This window comes from Astatotilapia calliptera, chromosome 18, assembly GCF_964374335.1.
Source record: "Astatotilapia calliptera chromosome 18, fAstCal68.1, whole genome shotgun sequence".
Taxonomy (NCBI): Eukaryota; Metazoa; Chordata; class Actinopteri; order Cichliformes; family Cichlidae; genus Astatotilapia; species Astatotilapia calliptera.
In genome coordinates, this window is record NC_137439.1 from 34,772,282 (window position 1) to 34,792,171 (window position 19,890).

At 40.3% G+C, this 19,890-nt stretch overlaps 1 protein-coding gene across 4 annotated transcripts in view; it reads right to left on the reverse strand.

The window, feature by feature from the left end:
- LOC113010981 (sickle tail protein homolog) overlaps window positions 1-19,890 on the reverse strand; it is a 96,020-nt gene that overhangs the window by 23,575 nt on the left and 52,555 nt on the right. For all 4 annotated transcript variants that reach the window (XM_080292725.1, XM_080292724.1, XM_080292722.1 and 1 more), the window contains 9 exons: window positions 17,882-18,196; window positions 16,780-16,875; window positions 16,507-16,544; window positions 16,246-16,415; window positions 13,745-13,920; window positions 10,061-10,197; window positions 5,537-5,684; window positions 5,146-5,464; window positions 1,625-1,747 (listed from right to left, as the gene is read on the reverse strand). In XM_080292725.1, coding sequence (XP_080148851.1) covers window positions 1,625-1,747; window positions 5,146-5,464; window positions 5,537-5,684; window positions 10,061-10,197; window positions 13,745-13,920; window positions 16,246-16,415; window positions 16,507-16,544; window positions 16,780-16,875; window positions 17,882-18,196 — 1,522 coding nt within the window. The remainder of the gene's footprint in view (window positions 1-1,624; window positions 1,748-5,145; window positions 5,465-5,536; window positions 5,685-10,060; window positions 10,198-13,744; window positions 13,921-16,245; window positions 16,416-16,506; window positions 16,545-16,779; window positions 16,876-17,881; window positions 18,197-19,890) is intronic.

Consider the following 19,890-nt stretch of genomic DNA (forward strand, 5'->3'; position numbering starts at 1 on the left):
AAAAACTGCTGAAAGCTGCTCAACAGTGGAGGAGTTAAAAACGCAACAGCAGCAGCGCTGCTACAGGCAAGAGGAACTTCAAAAATAACAATACTATGGTCAGAAAACACAGCATCACAAATCTCTACGTTGAAAACAGAAAAAACGAGATAAAACAAGATCAAGTGTGTTTCCACGTTCATGTGTGTGACAGTTCACACATTCCACAAGATTAAAACAAAATCGCTGAGGTTTAAAAAGCCCTTTGCCATGGGCATATCAGGGCAACACGTGAATATTAAAATCCCCAACAAGAAGAACACAATCATATTTTGGCATGCTAAGAAGTCATTCACAAAGTCTTTATTGTATTCTGGAGGACAATTGTTAGGGCCAATGCATAGAAAAATATTTTTGGTACCATTTCAGTTATTATGTTACATGTTTGGTTTATATAAGACGTTATCAGAGAATATATGCCGCGTGTTTAATTTTTGTCTGGAAAGATAAAAATGATGGCGCATGTGTGGTAGCAGGTTAGAATGAGCCAGTACGGCAATGGAAATGTGCGCTGTAGCAGCAAAGAGCTTTTTGACTGTGACATCGTTTGTTTGTATGTACGAGTCAGAAGTAGAAGAATTATTTTTTCATCGCTTGGGACAGAAATTCGCCACTACAATGATAAACCACCGCGCACAACACTGTGTGAGAGCAGCCCTGCTCAAACAGCCAGTTCAAAGCTGCTGAATGGTGTGGATAACTGCTTACATTTAAAATGACCTTTAAAAATCATTGCAGCCCAACATCTGCGGTGAATTAAAATAGCAGCAATCGCAGGTTGTTCAGAGAAGATGCTACATTTAACAGTGCTCAGCCACGTCTCACACACGCACAGAAAATCCAGTCCTCGGGATATGAAGAGAGCCTTCAGAATAAAAGTTTTGTTTGCTAGGGACCTAGCATTTACCAGACCAGTCTTGACAGTAAGCGGTGGATCTGCGTTGTTAGCCATCCTAGAAGCCCGACACAGAGGCCACAGGTTCTGCAAATTCACTCCAAGCCAGCTGGGACAAGCAGAGCAGGGTTTTCGGGGCTGGAACGTCCCATCCAGACTGGCGACAGGTACCAGCCAGTCATCGACAGGTTCCAGTGAATGCAGAGAGATAGAGAAGCGAGGCACCGCTCCGTGTTTTTTGGATAAGGGCGTACAAGAGCACCTTAAAGAAACTTCCAGCTTCACCAGGCAGCCATTACAGCGCCCCCGGTGACGGGGCACTTACGCCGGAGAGGTAGAGCTGGGATATGGCACAGCTGAGTTGGGATCTCAAATTTTTATGTCCAGCTTGGTTCAACTTTGCCAGATCTTTGGCAGAAAGTCAAAAAGCATTCATGTGAGTGAAAACTGATGAAACCCACCTTTATATATTTTTAATTTCTTGATTTTATTAAATTTACAGAACTCAAGTAGCCTTGGGATCTGCCAACAATGATTCCTGCAACATTTTCAATCAATAACATGATAAATGATGCCAAAGTGACACAGATTGTTGACATTTACATTTCTGTAGCCTATTGTCCAGAGGTTTATCTATAAGTGAATGAGAGTTTAGTGTTGACCTCTAACCTGTGTGTCTTTGTGTCTTACCATGGTCCGCTCACTGTGGGTGTGTTCTGCTGGTGTTGGTGCCAGTTGGTCCAGTTCGTCAGACTCCTGAAGACCCGTTCTCCTCTGCAGGGCAGGACTGCCCTCTCTGCTGCGAGGATGCACCTTCACAACATGACAACATGTCTTACACACCACAGACAAAATAAGGTGCTCACATTTTGCTGCTTTACAGTTGTTACTGCCATACCGCTAGTTAATGTATTTTGTTTTGCACTATGCATATTTTATATGTCATCAGCAGAGATGGGCAGTAACGCATTACTTGTAACGCGTTACTGTAATCTGATTACTTTTTTCAGGTAACGAGTAAAGTAAGGGGTTACTATTGCAAAAACAGTAATTAGATTACCGTTACTTTCCCGTAGGAACGCTGCGTTACTGCGTCACTAAAACCATGATTTTTTGCGAGAATGTCTCATGACAGTAGGGTTGCCAACTCCCTGAAAAATAAATAAGGGACACCTCGACCCAGTTGTCTTCACCCTTCCCAGTGTGGTGAATTTTCTAGCTCTTTTTTTGTGTGTGAAATTATTTTTTTAACTATTTGACTTGAAGTTGATTTAAGTAGATGCATATTCTATTCTTTGTGATATGAACACATGTGAAACAAATGATCATTTAGCCATTTATTTTTAGCTCAAAATGACAACATTAACACATAAAACAGGTCTCCTTCTTAAACAGAAGCCTGTCATGCTTAACTTTTGAGAATATAAGTAAATCTTTCTTTAAAAGAACTCTGTCCTGCTTAACTTAAAATAATAGAAAACAATAGAAAGAAAAACATTCTTGTAACAGTGCACATTTAGTGCATTTAGTACAATTGGCTTCAGCTGAGGTATTATTTCAGCTTTTCTAATGCTAATCAGCTGCTCCTGTTTGTAAACCCGCTTGTTCCCATGATTACGCATCTTAACTCATCATCATTATTCATCTATGTATTACTTTTATGTATTAGTCATCTATTTGTTGTAATCATCTATTCTTGCAGTTGTTTATTACACAAAATAAGTTATATTATCACACTTCTGGCCACATAGCGCTGATATTCACTGCACATGCCCATATTAACTTTTTCCAGCCAGGTGTTTTCCTTTTCCCATTCTTCCCTTTCTCTGAGGGGAACAAACATTGCTGCTCTAATGCTGGGCTCACACTGTGCAGTTTTAGGCCCATTTTGAGCCGATTTTTGAGTGATCGGACCGATTTTGGCCTTCATCGTGCATCGTGTAGTATACGTGGGGTAACGAGAAGTGATTAACACCTCACGACCAGCTCCCGATCATCAATCGCTCGTGAGGGTCTCATCACAGCCGCTCACACTGCTCGCGCGCAAACACGTAAACGTTGGTGTAAAAGACGGCGCAGCACGGCTGTGCAGCCTGTGATCTGGACACAAGCGATGGAGGCACAACTTGTAGAACTTTGAAAAGCTCATCCGAGCCTTTTCGATGTGGCCTCACAAAATTATCACGACCACAACAACCGTGAAAATAGTTGGATTTACATGCTGCTCAATCACAGCTGCCCGATCAATGTTTTTCATTAGCAATTTAGCAAAGTTGATGGTGGTGGTGTGTCTGTGTGAGTGAAAGACAGAGAGAGCGAGCGACAGATTTTCTGTTATAACCTTCATGTTATGGAGGCACAGTGTGAGCACTCAGGTCGCATCAGAGCATCGGGCGGTATAGTGTGAGACCTGCATCGTGACCTACCAACTTCTAACCCCTGCGAGTCAATCGTGCAGTTTGAGCAGGAGCTGAATAACGTGACTGAAAAAAATTGCACAGTGTCTGCCCAGCTTTAGGTGTACTGTCGTCCGAGACTTGCACCGCAGTGTCGGCGTTTGTTTCCCTGTTGGCCATGCTTCTTGTTGTGGTCATTTGTTGTCTTCCGGTATTTTCTCCGTAAGCGACCTTTCCTCGACCAATGAGATGAGTGGTAATCTGAATTGTCATACTCGTAAGTGTGCTGTCAGCTCATTGGTCACAAAGCAGGAGAGGGGCTGGGAATTATGTTTTCAAACAAAGCGTTAATTCCATTAAAAGTTATAGACTACTTTTGATTCTCACTGTATTACGGGACAAAGTGCGTCCCTTATTAGCTCAATACGGGACGTGTACTTTTGTTTCTAAATACGGGACGATTCCGTATTTTAAGGGACGGTTGGCAACCCTACATGACAGTGACGTAAGCGAGTGCGACGTTCGTGACAACAGCTGTGTGCAGATCAACAATGGATCACATATCGATTGTGGGAGAGAGTATGAGCGTGCAGCGTTTAAAGCGTGGAAGTACTGACCTTACTTTGAGTTTGATTCCATAAAAAGTGACAAAAACATTAGTGTCCGTTGTGCGTGGGAAGAAAACTTCTTTTTACAGCAAAAAAAACCCCTAAACTTCCAACAAGCACCGAGTAGCTACGACGTAATGGGAAACTCACAGAGAAACTCGCGGATTCTTCCACTGACCGCGGCACACCTGCACCAGGGTAAACCTCCGCCCACCCTACTCCTGCTTTACAGGTGAAAATAGAGCAACAGGACCGCTGAGTCTTTGACTTTATTTATTTTCTGCTGTGTTTTACTTGCATCTATTTGAAAGACTGAGTGTAAACACAAAAAAAAAATTATTTTATGTGCTGGAATGTGCAGAAAATAGGTTTAAATGTTAAACAAATTTCTTCCAGTCAGAGAATGTTGCATATAATTTAATTTTTGCTTGATGCATAAAGTTAAAAGATTAAAACTAATAAAACAAGTTTTAAAAAGAGACTTTTCCATTTGATTACATTTTGTATGATGGATTATGCAGAAAAAGTAGAATTGGGCTGTAGAATTGGGCACGATTTACAACCTCTTCAGGTTGTAAATCGTGTTTTTAAAAAGTAACTAAGTAACTAAGTAATTAATTACTTTTGAAAATAAGTAATCAGTAAAGTAACAGGATTACTTTTTTGGGGAAGTAATCGGTAATTAGTTACTGATTACTTTTTTCAAGTAACTTGACCAACACTGGTCATCAGGTCATTTATTTTGGAAATTCTCATGTAGGAACTATTGTACTGCATGTTGTTTCCGCTGGAGCACCTGAGTGACATGCACGCCCATGTTGAAGTATGAACATGGTAAGTTGAAGCAGGAGAGGGCAACTTAAGTCAGCGGAAGTTAAAGTGTTCTTAAAAGTATCTGTAAAGTGCTCATTTCTGCCTCTAAGCATGGGTCAGCCTGCGAGGTATGTTGTATATGTTATATAGATCATTTTATGTCTGTGTTTTACTCGTCTTACAATCTCATTGAATTTTATGTTGGTTTTTTTTCAACGGTGGCCTAGTTTGTGATCAAGGTGCTATAACAATATCAATCCCAAGATTATACAATTCATATGAAAGCCACCTTCATGCCATCAGTAAAAAGAACTCTTAAAGAGTTCTTTAATGACTTTAAGAAGAGATGAAAGTGATCAGTTATGCAGCCCAAGAACTATTATCCATATGGTACCTTAGCCACAGTGGGTGAGTGCCGTCCGGGGATGGGTTTCAGAGGGAGACCGGGGGAATGTTGGGAGGTCTGGACCACAGAAGGTGGTGTGCTCTTCGTTCCGTGGGCCACAATTAGAGACGGCAAGCCCACCAACCTGGTCTCAGCCTGGCTCCCAGAGAGAGAAGGAGTGAGCTGAGGCAGCCTGACTGAGGACCGAGGTTGGGGTTTTGGGGAGTTCTGAAGACTCTGGGTCTTTGCTGGTCCGTTGCCCAGTTCAACAGCTTCTACCGGCTCTAACTGGGCTGATCTGGGTGATGGGACCAACTCTGACACACACCTGGTGAAAACAGGAGCATTTTCAAGAGCGTTTTCTTGAGCAGTTTTAACTCTGAGTGAAAATACTGAGTACCTGCGGAGAGAGCTGAGGGTGTCAGTCAGGGCTTTGACCCTCTTTAACATGGAGTCCATCTTAAGAGGCGCCTCCTTCAGGAAACGCATTGCCTCTACCTCCTGCCTCAACACCAAGCGCATCTTCATCTGCAGCTCTGGAAACTCACCTGGAAGATACCAAACAAGGAAGGGAACTTTACTCTGAGTACACTACCAAAATCTACATGACATTAGGGCTGCCACAAACGATTATTTTGATAGTCGACTAGTCACCGATTATTTTTGCGATTAGTCGATTAATCAGATCATCATCCATTGGGCGTAAAACGTACAGCTTATTGCACCAGCAGCATCTGCTCTTATATAACTATCATTAGCTTACAGCTTTAAGTGTTTAACCCTTTAGAGCCGGTCAGAGCGGGCACGCTCTGTTTTGCGTAACTATTTTTAAATCCTGGTAGCACTGCAACCATGTAAGCTAGCGCAAAAATTTTTTTTGCATATGAAACCGGAGGAGTTGTACTTACATCTTATGCCATCAGCTTGTCCTAGGTCACGGTTTCCTTCCACATAAAGCTTTGCAAAAACTGCATAAAAAGCACTTGCAGCAACAAAAACATAATATTCCAGAAACACGCTTTGCCGATCCGATCAGCTGTTCATAACACTTCCTACGTTGGAATAGACGTCAGCGCGAACTTTTGCATTTCCGCCATTACCTGCCCGAAACCGGAAGTGACGTCATTTTCGCGGAAATGTAGTCTTTTTTACCATCAGGGCCTCAGGGCCTATGCTGGTCTTTTTAAAAGTTATGTTTGACTTTATGACTTTCTGTGTCGTTTCTGGGATGCTTACGACTCATATTGCACTGCTGGAAATAGTTTATTTTGATGCATATGCTGCTTTTTTGCAAATTTGCAGTATAATATTTATTTTCGTTTTTCCTGCAGTGAATAAAAATTGGTGTATTTCAAAAATAAAACTATGAAGACACTCAAAATAAATTTCCTGTGGTGGGAAACTATTTTGTGCAACTTTTTTGTATTTACAGTTTTGAGGGATAAGCCTCTTAAATTTCTCTAACTAGAAATATATGTAAAAAAACAAAAACGATTTTCAATTTTTTTGTAGTTTATTGCACTTTTTTGCAATTTATGTAATTACTATGCACTTAATGAATACATATTATTAAAATCTGGGCTATAATGGTTGTATTGATGTATAGCAACTTGAAATGCTCCCAAAAATGGCTCCACAGCATGTAAAAATATAATATAAGCTCTGGCGGACTTGGTTCTATGGTAGGTCTTAAAAGGTTAAGGTATGTGCTAACTAAAAATAAAGACAAGATGATAGTTTGTTTCAGTGAAGTTTAATAAACTCCTTGCTATCTAAAATATAACAGGACACCAGAGTAGATTCTCCAGCATCTCACACTTCTGATAATCAGCTGTCTGCTTGACGTTTATTCAGCTGTGTAAAAACTATAACTTTAATCTCAGCCAAACAGATTTACTCAGGAACAAATAAAATACTAAAAAAAAAAAAAAAAAAAAAAAGCCAAACAATAACATTTTTAAGTTATCTAAGTGACTCATATGTTTAACCTGAGTAGCGAAAGACGGCGGTGGGTTTGAAAACGATTTGCCGGGAGTCCGGTGTTCTCACTGTTACCCACTAGCTATCGAGCTAGTGGGTAACAGATGTCTCCGAAAACGTCGGAGCGCTTTTGAAAATATGTGGTGTCTTGATAAACTGAGCAGATATTTGAGGTTTACACAGCTACATTCCCGCCTGAAAATATGTTAAACGTTTATTTTGTGACCCATAAAGAATAATAAGAGTAATATTAAAACTAACTAGCTGCCGCCATTGTTGGAAACTGAGCTGGGCTGCGCTATGAATTCTGGGACACAGCTTCTTCTTCTTTGGGGTTTAACGGCAGCTGGCATCCTTGTACATGCAGTGCTGCCATCTTCTGTTTCAGTCCGTTATTACACTCTTAAATCCTGCTACTTATTCCTGCGTCTTTTGGGATCTTACAAAGCTTCAAACGACGCGTCGACTATTAAATCAGTCGTCGACGATTTTGATAGTCGACTAATCGTGGCAGCCCTACATGACATATCAGGTTAATTATTTATTTCATTATTTCAATAACTCCCAGAGGTGACTGATTGAATTTTTTGAGCTTTTAATTAATTAATTATTAAAATCACTATAATATTTATTAGAACATTACATGACCAAACCATTCATATATCAAAATACAGATCTAATGCACCTATTACATGTTGGCCAATAAAATGATTGGTTCAACCTTTCACTGAGTCACCCTAAACCAGGTGTCGGCAACCTTTAACACCCAAACACCGGTTTCCATGGAAAAGAAAATACTGGGAGCCGCAAATACTTTTTGACATCTTAAATGAAGATAACACTGCATATTGTTTTTTCATCTTTGCACTTTGTATAAAAGTGTGTTGCTTTTGAAATCCACGAGGTGCTACAGAGAAAGTTAAATTTTACTTACGTAATGAACACATTTTGAAGATAAATCAATAATAACAAAAACGAAACTTGTCGACTTGAAGGTGTTTTTCAAATGAGTTAAAAAGCTGAACTTAAATCATCCATGTAGCAAACAAAAAATTTCATGTCACAAAAAATGTCACAAAAATGTCATTTTTATATCGCCTTTGACCAGAAATGAGCAGAATTTATAAAATATAATAGAAAAAAAGGTCTATGTCACTAAACAATTAAAAATTAATGTCTGCAAAATATCAGCATAAATATTTATTTCACCTGGTTAATGTTCCTGAACATTTGCTCACAGCGTCTGCAAAGCAGGCCTGTGCGAGGTCACTTTCATCTTTATGCAGGACTGTAAGCTGTCGTCTGTGAGGTGTGAGCGGTGTTTGTGGAGAACATGTATACGTGGATCCAAAGATCGACCGGACTCCAAATGCATATTTCTTCGTGTTTATGTGTCGGGGATGGCATTCCATGTTTGTCCGGTCTTCAAAGGGTGTCAACATCACTCCATTTGTGATCCTGAACAAGAGTGGCCTTCTGATGGGCAACATCTCGACCCTCTGTCAAGCGTTTGAATTCGTACACCCACATATCTTTGTCAGCTATGTCAGCCAGCTCCAGATCAGGTTGACTTACACCTGCAAATGCAGGGAGGGAGGGATCGATGGTCAGGGGAGTGATAATGTGTTTTTTCCTCTCCGAACTCTTGGAATTGTTTCCCAAAACGATGCTTGCATCGTGGTGATTGCAGACTGCAAATATTCTGCATTTATTACCTTGTGACCTTGTTTAAACTCTCTTAAAGAGGGGAAGTGAGACAGTGTGCCTCTCTGTAAATCTCTGACTAAAACTGTCGGCTTGCGCTCAAGCCCTAACACCTCCTCCAGCATGTGCCTGCCCTGAAGAGTTGTATTCAGCTTGTTCAGGTTTGCTATCATGTCCACCGTCAAGTGCAGCCTTTCCAGCCACTCTGGCTGTTCAGAAAAGGCGAGCAGTTTGCTGCTCATGAAAGTTTTCACCTCTTCCAGACGTGCACCAAAGCGTTTCAGCACCTCTCCTCTGGACAGCCACCGGACTCTGTTATACATGAGGAGATCAGAGTACGTGCTCTGCATCTCATCCAATAACAAATGGAACTGACGGTGATTTAAACATTTTGCTATTATTTTATTGCTAATCTGAATGACAACATTCATGACCTCTGTGCATTCTGGAGGAAAGGTTTGCGTGCACAATGTCTCTTGGTGCAGGATGCAGTGAAATGTCAGCAGCTTTCTATCCAGTGACTTCTGCAGCAATGCCAAGAAGCCCCCGTGCACACCAATCAGACTTGGCGCCCCATCAGTAGCCACTGACACTAGGTGGGTTGTTTCCATTTCTTTAGCTCTTAAACAATCAAGCACAGCTTCACAGACGTCCTTCTCCAGTGTCTGGCATTTTAGTGGTATCATCTCAATCATTTCTTCCTGTGGTGGTGCGGCTTCCCATGCCTGACTATTTCCTGAGTGGTCACAAAATCTGCATGTATAGTTGAATTTGCCAATTTCATCCTTCCGCATCAGTTCCGAAACAGCTTTTTTCCTCTCTTCTCCCTCTGGATATTTATCAGCAAAGGTCGTGTGTTTAGTTTGGACATGTCTTGCGACATGTAAGCTTTTATTGTTAGCCAGTCTCTCTCCACAGATTAGGCATACTGGTAGGCCAGAATGAATCTGCCCAGGTATCATTAATTATTCTGTTTCTTCAGATATTTTTCTTTTCTTACTTTTCTCCGGCTTCCGCAAGCGTGACGCTTGTTTAAAATAAAATATAATTTAATTTTAATATTTCACGATCACAATAATCTTCCAATTTGAACTACAATTTAAAAAAGAACTAACAAAAATAAAGTACACCTCAATTAAATACTTATAACTTATTTTCCCACGCCACGCAGAGCCGCAGTATAAAGATGAAAGAGCCGCATGCACTGCAGGTCGCTGACCTCTGCCCTAAACCCACTAACCTTTGAGAATGGCCAGAGTTTCCCCGACCCCCCGTAGGCTCATCGCTCCTTCCTCTACATCTCTCAGAGTTACACTCAGCTGGCTTGAACCGGTAATGGAGCTTCTTTGCAAATGGTCCACATAGTCCTCCAGTTCACTGCAAAGTAAAGAACACAGAAGACAGAAACATGGCATTAACAGTCACAGGCAGCAGAGTCAACTGTGTGACGGCCTGCTGTAGAAACAAGATGGCAGCAGAGAGCAGGTTTAAGGAGTCACAGTCACTGGTCCTGTGTGTGGCCGTAATAATCAGTGATTATTCCGTTAATTCTTTTTGTGAATAACTTGAAAACTGCTGCACCTAAAAGTCTGCTACATGAAATGTTCAAGTGACTGGAATGTTCTGACATGGTATCTTGTAGCTTGCCAGCACTTTACTAGATAGACCAGCCTGACAACATAAACACACATAAGCCATCATCAGAAGTGATGTATGTATAAAAGCTTGGGTGCTGCAAGGTTAGACTAGATTGAACTTCAATTTCATTGCACAGCTTACAAGTAATATAAAAGTACATATGCAGTTAGCCTCTAACCTCAAGGGTAGGAGCAATAAATGCATAGACACTATGCACATAAATATACATAATATAATAACCAGAGCTAAGTGAGCAACATCAAGCAGGTCTACAGAGTGACACAACACCCCCACCTGACATAATCTGACCACCTCTCACTGGTCCTCATCCCTGCCTACATCCCCTGCAGCAAACAGACCCATCCAGGCACCTGGGTCATTAAAACATGGCTAGATGGTGCTCTCCTCCAACTACAGGACTGTTTTGATATAACAGCCTGGTCCATCTTTGAACAATGGGACCTGGAGACCTTCAGTCAGTCTGTCCCTTTCTACATCAAGTGTTGTGTAGATGTGACAGTGACAGAAACCAAACGTGTTTATCTTAACCCAAAGCTTTATGGCTGTGGTTAAAGGCTGCGCAGATCCTCACAGGTGGAATGACTGTCTCACTGCGTCCCACATCAGCAGCGATGACGCGCTGTGAGAAACCCTGCTTATGCAGTTCAACAACGCGACCACGTTCACGTTGCCTTTGTCATCAGAACGTCATGACAGCGTGACTACCTGACAGAAAATGACAATGAATCCACATCTTTGCCACAGATTTGGCCTTTTAAAGGCGTGTGATCCTAACCTTTTGATCAGCTGTAAAACAGCCTGTTTCAGTTTAAGTGCTGTTTTCAATAAACTGCATGTTCAAAAATGTTTTGCTCCCATTTCTTCTTGTTGCATGTTGAAGCTCTACTTGGAAACTTGTTAAGATCCAACCATGCAAAATATGATTTTTGGCCATTTTTCAAGTGGTCTTAAACTTTTGATCGGGACTGTTTACTGAGTTTATTGTCTACTGAAGCATATTTTCAATATGGTTATATGCAATAAAATTCCAAAATAAATTAGGCAAGGAAAAAAGTATTCCTTTTGTTCTATGTTCCAGCCTCAGCTACTTTGACATAGTAACATCTCCTCTAATATTTCCACCTCTGATGAATCTCCCAAGTGTTAGCTTTATTATAGATACCAAGAGCACGAACCTCAGAAAGAACCTTGGGGCTTAAGAGAGTAGGCTGGCTTGATATGTTGGTATCTGGTTAAACGTGTGTTTGAATTCGCATAGAGAAACATAACTGTGTCCCAGTTATTCTGAAACTCCTACTCACGAACCTTCATAAATGCCAAACCATGTTAGCAGAGTACGTTGAAAAAAGAAGTTAATGTGTAGCATGTTATTATGTGAACGAATTATGATGTGTTTGGACGACCATGCCATACCAAATCAAATCACTTCCCACCCCACTCCTCTATTTTTAACAATTGCTTTTTAACATTAGGCCTACAAGTTGATATGTCACGCCATGCATGCCACCAATGATTTGACTTCAGCTGCATTTTACACTATAAAGGGTCATGATGTCAGACCACGTCTGTGAATGTTGGAAGGACTAAATCATGGTCAGTCAGTGCTTTAACTTTAAATGAAAGAGGACAGCTGAAATCTTGACATCAGCATCTATTTAGGTCAGCAACTCTTAAAGTCTGATGTAAAGACACTACACATAACTACTCGTTTATATAACAGCTGGAAGGGAACAGATCTAAACAAGGTTGGACAAGGGCTACCATGGGCTCAAGCAAAGGTAGGACTTTTGGAGTTGCAGTAAAAGCTTTCACTGGGAGTGGGGTGGCTCTGTCGGCCAACGGTGACGTTGAGTCACATCAGGGGATGATTCCTTTGGTTGCAAAAAGAAATCTATGGGAAATCGAACCTTCAGCAGCAGTTATGACCTCAACAAATATTTTGCTGATAAGTTTATGGTTTCAGTTGCTAGTTTCAAGTTTCATTGTAAAACTGCATTAGATAAATTTCAATTGAACATAATGTTAATTTTGTAAATGATTATCCCAGTTATAGTCCAGCATGATGATAAAGCAAGTCATGTATCTCAGTTTCTGCATTAGATCCACTCCTCACTTGTTTGGATTAAAACCACCAAGATATTGATGCTTAGGATTGAAAATGGCATCTGAACAAACCACAAGACTGCCAGAGCAATTTGCTTTAGAGATATGACACCAAAGTGATGTTTATCCATAATGCACAGCATAACGTTTGGAAAAAAACCCCTAATACAGCATAGCAGCACAAACACCTAACACCAACCGTCAGAACGGTGGTGGAAGGATGAAAATTCGGGCATCTTGCCGTTACCAAGTCCACTATGAACTCATCTGTTCACCTGTTCAGTATTCTAGAGTCAAATGTGAGGCCATCTATCTTACAGCTAAAGCTTGGATCAAACTTGGTCATCAACAAGACAATATGGAAATCTACAAGAGCTTATCATCTATAATAATGGCGGAAAAAGAAAAGAATCAAGGTGCTGCAGTGGTCCAAAGTGCAGACCTCAACCGGACTGAAATGCTGTGGCGGGCCATTCAAACAGCTGAGCACAGACCAAACTTAAACAATGCTGTAAAGAGAAGGGAAAATTTCTACAAGTTAATGCTGTGAAATGTGGTTCTACAAGCTACTGATTCATGAGGTGTCCTTAGTTATTAATAGCGTTACATCCCTGGGTGGATCCTATCCACTGGATACTGTGGCTCACAAATAGCTCACATAACTCACAGATGCAGGCCTTGCAGCAGTTAACTCAGAAGGTGAAGAGGAAATGATGTCTCACTATGTTAACGGGTCTTCATATAGGCTGCAAAAACTGCTTGTTTCTTTATTTTAAAAAGGCCTTCGTAAAACTAGAACATTACTATTTGCCAATGATCGAGGAAAAACTAGATCATTTTAAAAGCCCTTAGTTAAACCCAGCTGTCTTAGTTAATTTTAAGTCAGTTTCAAGCCTTCTCTTTATCTCAGAAATTCTTGAAAGAGAAAGTTGTGAAACAGCTAAGTGATCATCTGCAGAGGAACAATTTATTTGAAAAGTTAACTCAGGTTTCAGAGCTCATCACAGCACAGAAACAGCATTAGTGAAGGTTACGAATGATCTTCTTGTGGCCTCTGACAGCAGGTCTGTCATAACAGACCAGCACAGTGTGGTTCATGGCTACTCCTTCAAAAGATTAGTATTTTTAAAAAATTCTTGAATTCTTAAATTCATTTTCTTACCTAAGCTGTGTGAGTATTTTCTCCTCTTCAGCGAGGTAGAGGCTCCTCTCCTCTTCCAATTCAGCTCTCTGTCTGAATGCTGCCTCCTCAAATCGAGCCAGCCGATCACACATCAACACCACTAGCTCATGGCCTGCCATCTGCAGTGTAGAACTCACAGTCTCTTGGTTTGATAGCTGAAAAACATCCAGCAAGTCAGAAATCAGGAAAACGTTTTGGGGTTTTCAGAGCAAATATTGGTAATATGGCCATTTCAACACAACACTTAATCTATAATAGCTTGTTTAAGGCAAATGATGAACTGAGGTGTTGCAGCAAGGCCCAGCATAAGATCATCTTCTCCTTCTGACTGCTCTCTGTAGGGATCACAACAAGTGATAATTTACCTCGATCTCACTATCCAGCCATCACAAGCATCCTCCACTGTGACACCTACCCTCTGCATGTCCTTCTTCACTATATCCATGAGGTCTTCTCCTTGTCCTCCTGCCGTTCAGCTGCATACTCAGAATTCTTTGCACAATATGTTGTTTACCCCTCCTTTGCACATCTCTAACTTTTACTCCAACCTAAGGCGGCAGTAAATTATTGCCACCATAAAAAACACAAGTCGCAGCAGGTCTCACTACCATCCTATAAACCTTCCCTTTCAGTCTTGCTGCTTTCCTTCTGTCACAAATCATCACTGACACTCACACCACTGTGAGCGTCAGTGACACTGCACTCTTCTTCAGCTCTCTTGTGTCTGTTGCTTTGGATGATTGCCTCCAGATATTTAAACCTTGACTACCTCTACTCCTTGCATCTTCATTGTTACACCTGTCTTCCTCGTATTCACACATACATTATATTCTATCTTGCTTCTTACATTCCTGTTCTCTTCAGAGCCTACCTCCACCTCTCCAGGCTCTCTTCCACTGCTCTCTGATCTCACTACAGATCACAGTGTCGTCTGTAAACATCATAGTCCACATAGCTCCCTGGTGTAATCCCACCCACTTAACAGTTTGATACTGTTGACCATAATATTTTATTATAGCAATTAGAGGATTCTGTAGGTATTAATGTTCCACAGGGCTCCGTGCTAGGACCAATTCGGTTTACATTATACATGCTTCCCTTAGGCAGTATCATCAATCATAGCATACAGTTTCATTAATTTGCTATGCAGATGAAACCGAACTCTATCTGTCCATGAAGCCAGATAACAGACATCAATGAGTTAAACTGCAGGAATGTCTTAAAGACATAAAGACCTGGATGTCCTCCAATTTCCTGCTTGTAAATTCAGATAAAACTGAGCTTATTATACACAGCCCCAAAAATCTTACACAATGGTATCTAACCAGATGCTCATTACCTTGGCCTCCGGTAACACTGTGAGGAATCTTTGATTCCTTTTTGACCGGGACATGTCCTTCGATGTCAAATTAAACAAATATGTAGAACTGCATTTGTGCAGTATCTCATCCTGTCTCAGGCTGATGCTGAAAACGTAGTTCATGCATTTATTACTTCTAGGCTGGACTAGTGTAATTCATTATTATCAGGATTTCCTAAAAACTCCCTGAAAAGCCTTCAGCTAATCCAAAATGCTGCAGCAAGAGTCCTGACAGGGACTAGAAAGAGAGAGCATAGCTCTTCCATACTGGCCTCTCTTCTTTGGCTCACAGTTAAATCCAGAATCAATCATCTTTAGGCATGAAAAGATGAAAAAAATCCTGATTGAGGTTGTCATAATTCATGCATGACAGCGTTAAATAACAATAATTACAATGACAGTACAAGAAAACAGCCTTTGAACAGGACCAAAGCAGAATGGCTTCCAGGTCCTTCTTCGGTGAAATCGGCTTCCTGTTTGACAGACACCCTCTCTACTTTTAAGGTTAGGCTTAAAATGTTTTGAGAAAGCATATCGCTGGGGTTGGATCAGGTGACCCTGAATTCTCCCTTAGAGACACTCCGATATTTCTAGGCTGCTAGGGGCTTTCCATGATGCTTTGCATCCTCTTCAGTCAGATGTGTTTTTTTTCCATCACTATGTGTTTATACTCCACTTTGCATTTAATCATTAGTTATTATTAATCTCTGGGTCTATTCCACAGCATGACTTTGTCCCATCTTCTTCCTCTAACCCCCAGGGGGTCGCAGCAGATGGCCTCCCCTCCCTGAGCGTGGTTCTGCTGAAGGTTTCTTGCTGTTAAAAGGGGTTTTTTCTTTCCTATTGTCACCAAAGCACATGCTCATGGGGGGTGGGGGGTCTGATTGTTGAGGTTTTCTCTGATTTCTCTGTATGTAAAGCACCTTAAGGCAACTATCGCTGTGATTTGGCGCTACATAAATAAAACTAAATTGAAGCAAATTGATTTGGCTTGGAGCACTTTGAGTTGTCAGTGAGACAACATAAGTAGTTAAAAAGTACACGTCAGTATTTACTACTATTATTAATAACTTTATTACTTGTGCTGCATTAACTGTAAATAGTGAGCAGAGTTGAGTACCTGTAACTGTCTGAGCTGGTTCAACTGGAGTCGCAGCTCACACACATTCCTCTTGGCTGACACTAAACGCTGTTGCACTCTGCTGTCAGAAGCAGGGGCCCGAGCAGCTGGATGGATGGAGGTAAAGCTGTCAGTCAGAGCAGCAGGATTCTGGGGCTCAGATGATACTCCTGAAGGGCAAAGAAATTGTTTTCTTTTCAGAATTTTCACACCGTGAGACACACTCATAGTGGCAATATGTACATTTAAGAAACCTCTCACCAAGTCTGTTGTTTATAAGGTTGCATTCTGGACTCTCACTGAAAAACACAGACAGACAAAAGACCTAAAATGACTGTTTAACCCAGGTTTATATCGTATGCAGAAATAATCTTACTTTATGAGGCAAAGATCTGTTAGTCAAACTAATATTATATTTGATTAAATGAATTCTTGTTTTATACACATTGTTATTTTAAATACTACCAACAACAAACATAATAAATGTAAGAATAATTAATATAGTAATTGTTAATATCAGTAGATGTTACAGACCTGACAGCATCCTTGTCTCCGGGTCCTATGGACAAAGCGTGGTGCACTAGCCCTGCTAGACTGGCTATCTGCTCCTCCATGGCTTTGATTCTCTCACTGATAAATAGGAATACATACATTATATCCATCACATAACACTTATATGAACCATGAGAACAGCTTGCCACCATGTAACTGTCATAATTTCGTTTAAGCACCATTTCCCAACCATTGGTCTCATGATTCTTTATATTGGAAAGGAAATACACTCCGATATTAGTGGATAAGCAATTTTGAGAGCATCCTGGTAGTTCACCCTGAGTCTACATCATCAGGAGGAAGAAAGGTTCACATGATCAGCCCTAACCATACACTTTATCAAAAGGAACAGTTGAAGCTTAATCTTAAAAACAACTCCCCTCTCCACTTCCTCACTGGTCACATCCCCATTGACACTTAGTTTAGCTATGAATCTGAGCTCCCTGTACTGATCATACTTGAAAAAGCCTTAAAGGACAAAATAAGGTTAATCATTTTATGCATTTTGTGACTTAAGTGGGGTCAGTTTTGGAAGAGTCCAGCTGAACCAAGCACAACATTTGTTAATGGAGTTTTACTTTTATAACACATTTCTACTCTGAGCATTCAAAGCAAATCTCAAGAGGCCTGTTTTTTTACTTTGCAGATATCATCACTGTGTGATATTTTGCAGTTACTGAGTGTCAGATTTTGAAACTTCTACCACGCAATTTCGACCTAGTAATAGAAATATCTCATAGGACAAATGCGAGATAAGTCGTTAGTTGTGTATTTAATTCAAAAAGGGCAACATGTCATGTTTTGTTCTTGGAGCAGAGTATATCTGGGCTGATTATCAGCTACTGGTATAATCTATCACTATAAGCATTCACTGAGTGTAATATAAGGACTATTTTTGTGATGCAACTGGCTAAACATGGAAAATAACCGAACCCACTGCTTAGTTATCTTTCTCATACATTATGAAAGACACAAGAAAAGTTGTTCTTTTTTGTCGTTTAAAAGAACATCTGTGATTTATGTTTCCTGTGGTTTCGTCATAGGCTGCAATGCAACAAGGCAATTACTCTGGCTATCAGCTCACCTTTGGGCATTGCTGGCATTCATATGGCCCTGAAACAGTCTCTCAGTTTGTCCCAGAGGACTGTCAGCAAAAACAGATGAGGTGGAGGATGAGGATCCACTTCCTCTGCTTATAATCTCTAGTGTAGCACTGTTATTGTCCTGCCCCAGGGACTGGCGAATCAGTGACTTCTTCTCAGGAGACACTAGGCCCACACCTCCGATGATTTGTCCACCATCAAACATCCTGACTTCACTGAGTCTGTGAGGGGAACTAGGCGGGATTTTGGTTCCCATTGGGGGAAGCTGACCGTCAGCATACTTCCTATTCTTCCGCCTAGAGAAAGAAAAAGCAGATGGAATAGAAAGTGAATGTATGTACAGCAGTGTAAAACCCACATACAATATGGTCCTTTGACAAATAGATGAAACATCAAGTAATCAGTTTATCAAAGTCTCTAATTTCTATCGTAGTTTTCAGTATAATAGAGATGGATATAATAGCAATCAGTTAGTTATTACAAGTCATCGATTGATTTTCATGTCATTGATTGAAATAAATGTTCCCAATCTTGTAGTTGGTCACCAGGTTTGCACACATCTCAGGAGGAATTGTTGCCTACGTCTCTAACTAACTCTAAATCCTTTAGGTTTCTTGACTACTGCCAAGCAAGTTGAAGCTTCAGCTACCTTCACAGGCTTTCTACAGGATGGTCTGGAGGAAAGAGCTTACATAGAGCTCCAGACCACTGATGTTTTTTACATGACAAAAGTGATTTAGACAAAGAAACAAAAAAACAATTACAAACAACAATATAGTATACACAACTGCACCAAATTGTGGATTATTAAACATTATGTCTCTCCCTTCTGAGTCCCTGTCAGTACATACATTAGTAATTGATGAACAAATTGATTTAGTTTGCTTTAAAGAAACCTGGTTAGAGCAGAATAATTATGTTAGTCTAAATGAATCAATAGCCTTGAATCCTTGAACCACAAGCTACAGAGGGTGTGGCAGCAATCTTCCACTCCATCTTACAAATCATCCAAAGACCCACACAGAGTTTTAATTAATTTGAAAGCTTGATGCTTACCCTACCCTCACTGGAAAACTTAAAAAAACAAAACAAAAAAACAACCCCAATCCTCTTTTGTCTGATCATTTCCTTATAATACTTAAATCTCCAATAGTGGGTTACAAAGCAGTGGAAAAGTACATTTCATCTCTTTCTCAAAGGACTGTAACTAAGTTTAAGGATATAATTTCCCCATGTGCCAACACAGTGCCGAGCAGGTACTTAAACTCTACTCCCTAATATTTTTTTTACAACTTCAATGCATATTTAATTTTCTGTAATATATTTATAATTAGAGCTATTTGCATTTATTAGAGATATTTTGTTAAATTTTGTAACTTTGTAATATATTCTTTTATTTAGTTCAGTTTAGTTCATTACTGTTCTTTTCATTTTGGAGCAATTGTCACCACATCGTTTCCTCTTCGATTATTAAGGTATTCTGATTTTGATTTTGATTCAAATGATTCCTGGAAGAAATATAATCCAGTTCAGTTCAATTTTATTTATATAGTGCCAAATCGCAACAAGGTGCTTTAAACTGATAAAGACTCCACAACAATACAGAGAAAACAAATAAAATCCCAACAATCAGATGGTCCCCTATGAACAAGCACTTTGGTGACAGTGTAGAGGAACAAAAGCTCCCTTTAACAGTAAGAAACGTCCGGTTACTTACGTTCAGGGAGGGGCGGCTATATGTCACGACCGGCTGGGGATGAGGGAAGGAAGACAGGACAAAGACATGCCAGGGAAGAGACCCATGGATTAATAATAACTTAAGATTAAAAGCAGAGGAAAAAAAGCAGAAAAAAAAGAGTGAAGAAGAAACGCTCGGTGATAATGGAAAGCCTACTGCAGTGTAACTAAGGGAGTATTCACAGTAACCTGATCCAGCCCTAACTATATTTTTTTATCAAAAAGGAAAGTTTTAAGATGAATCTTAAAAGTA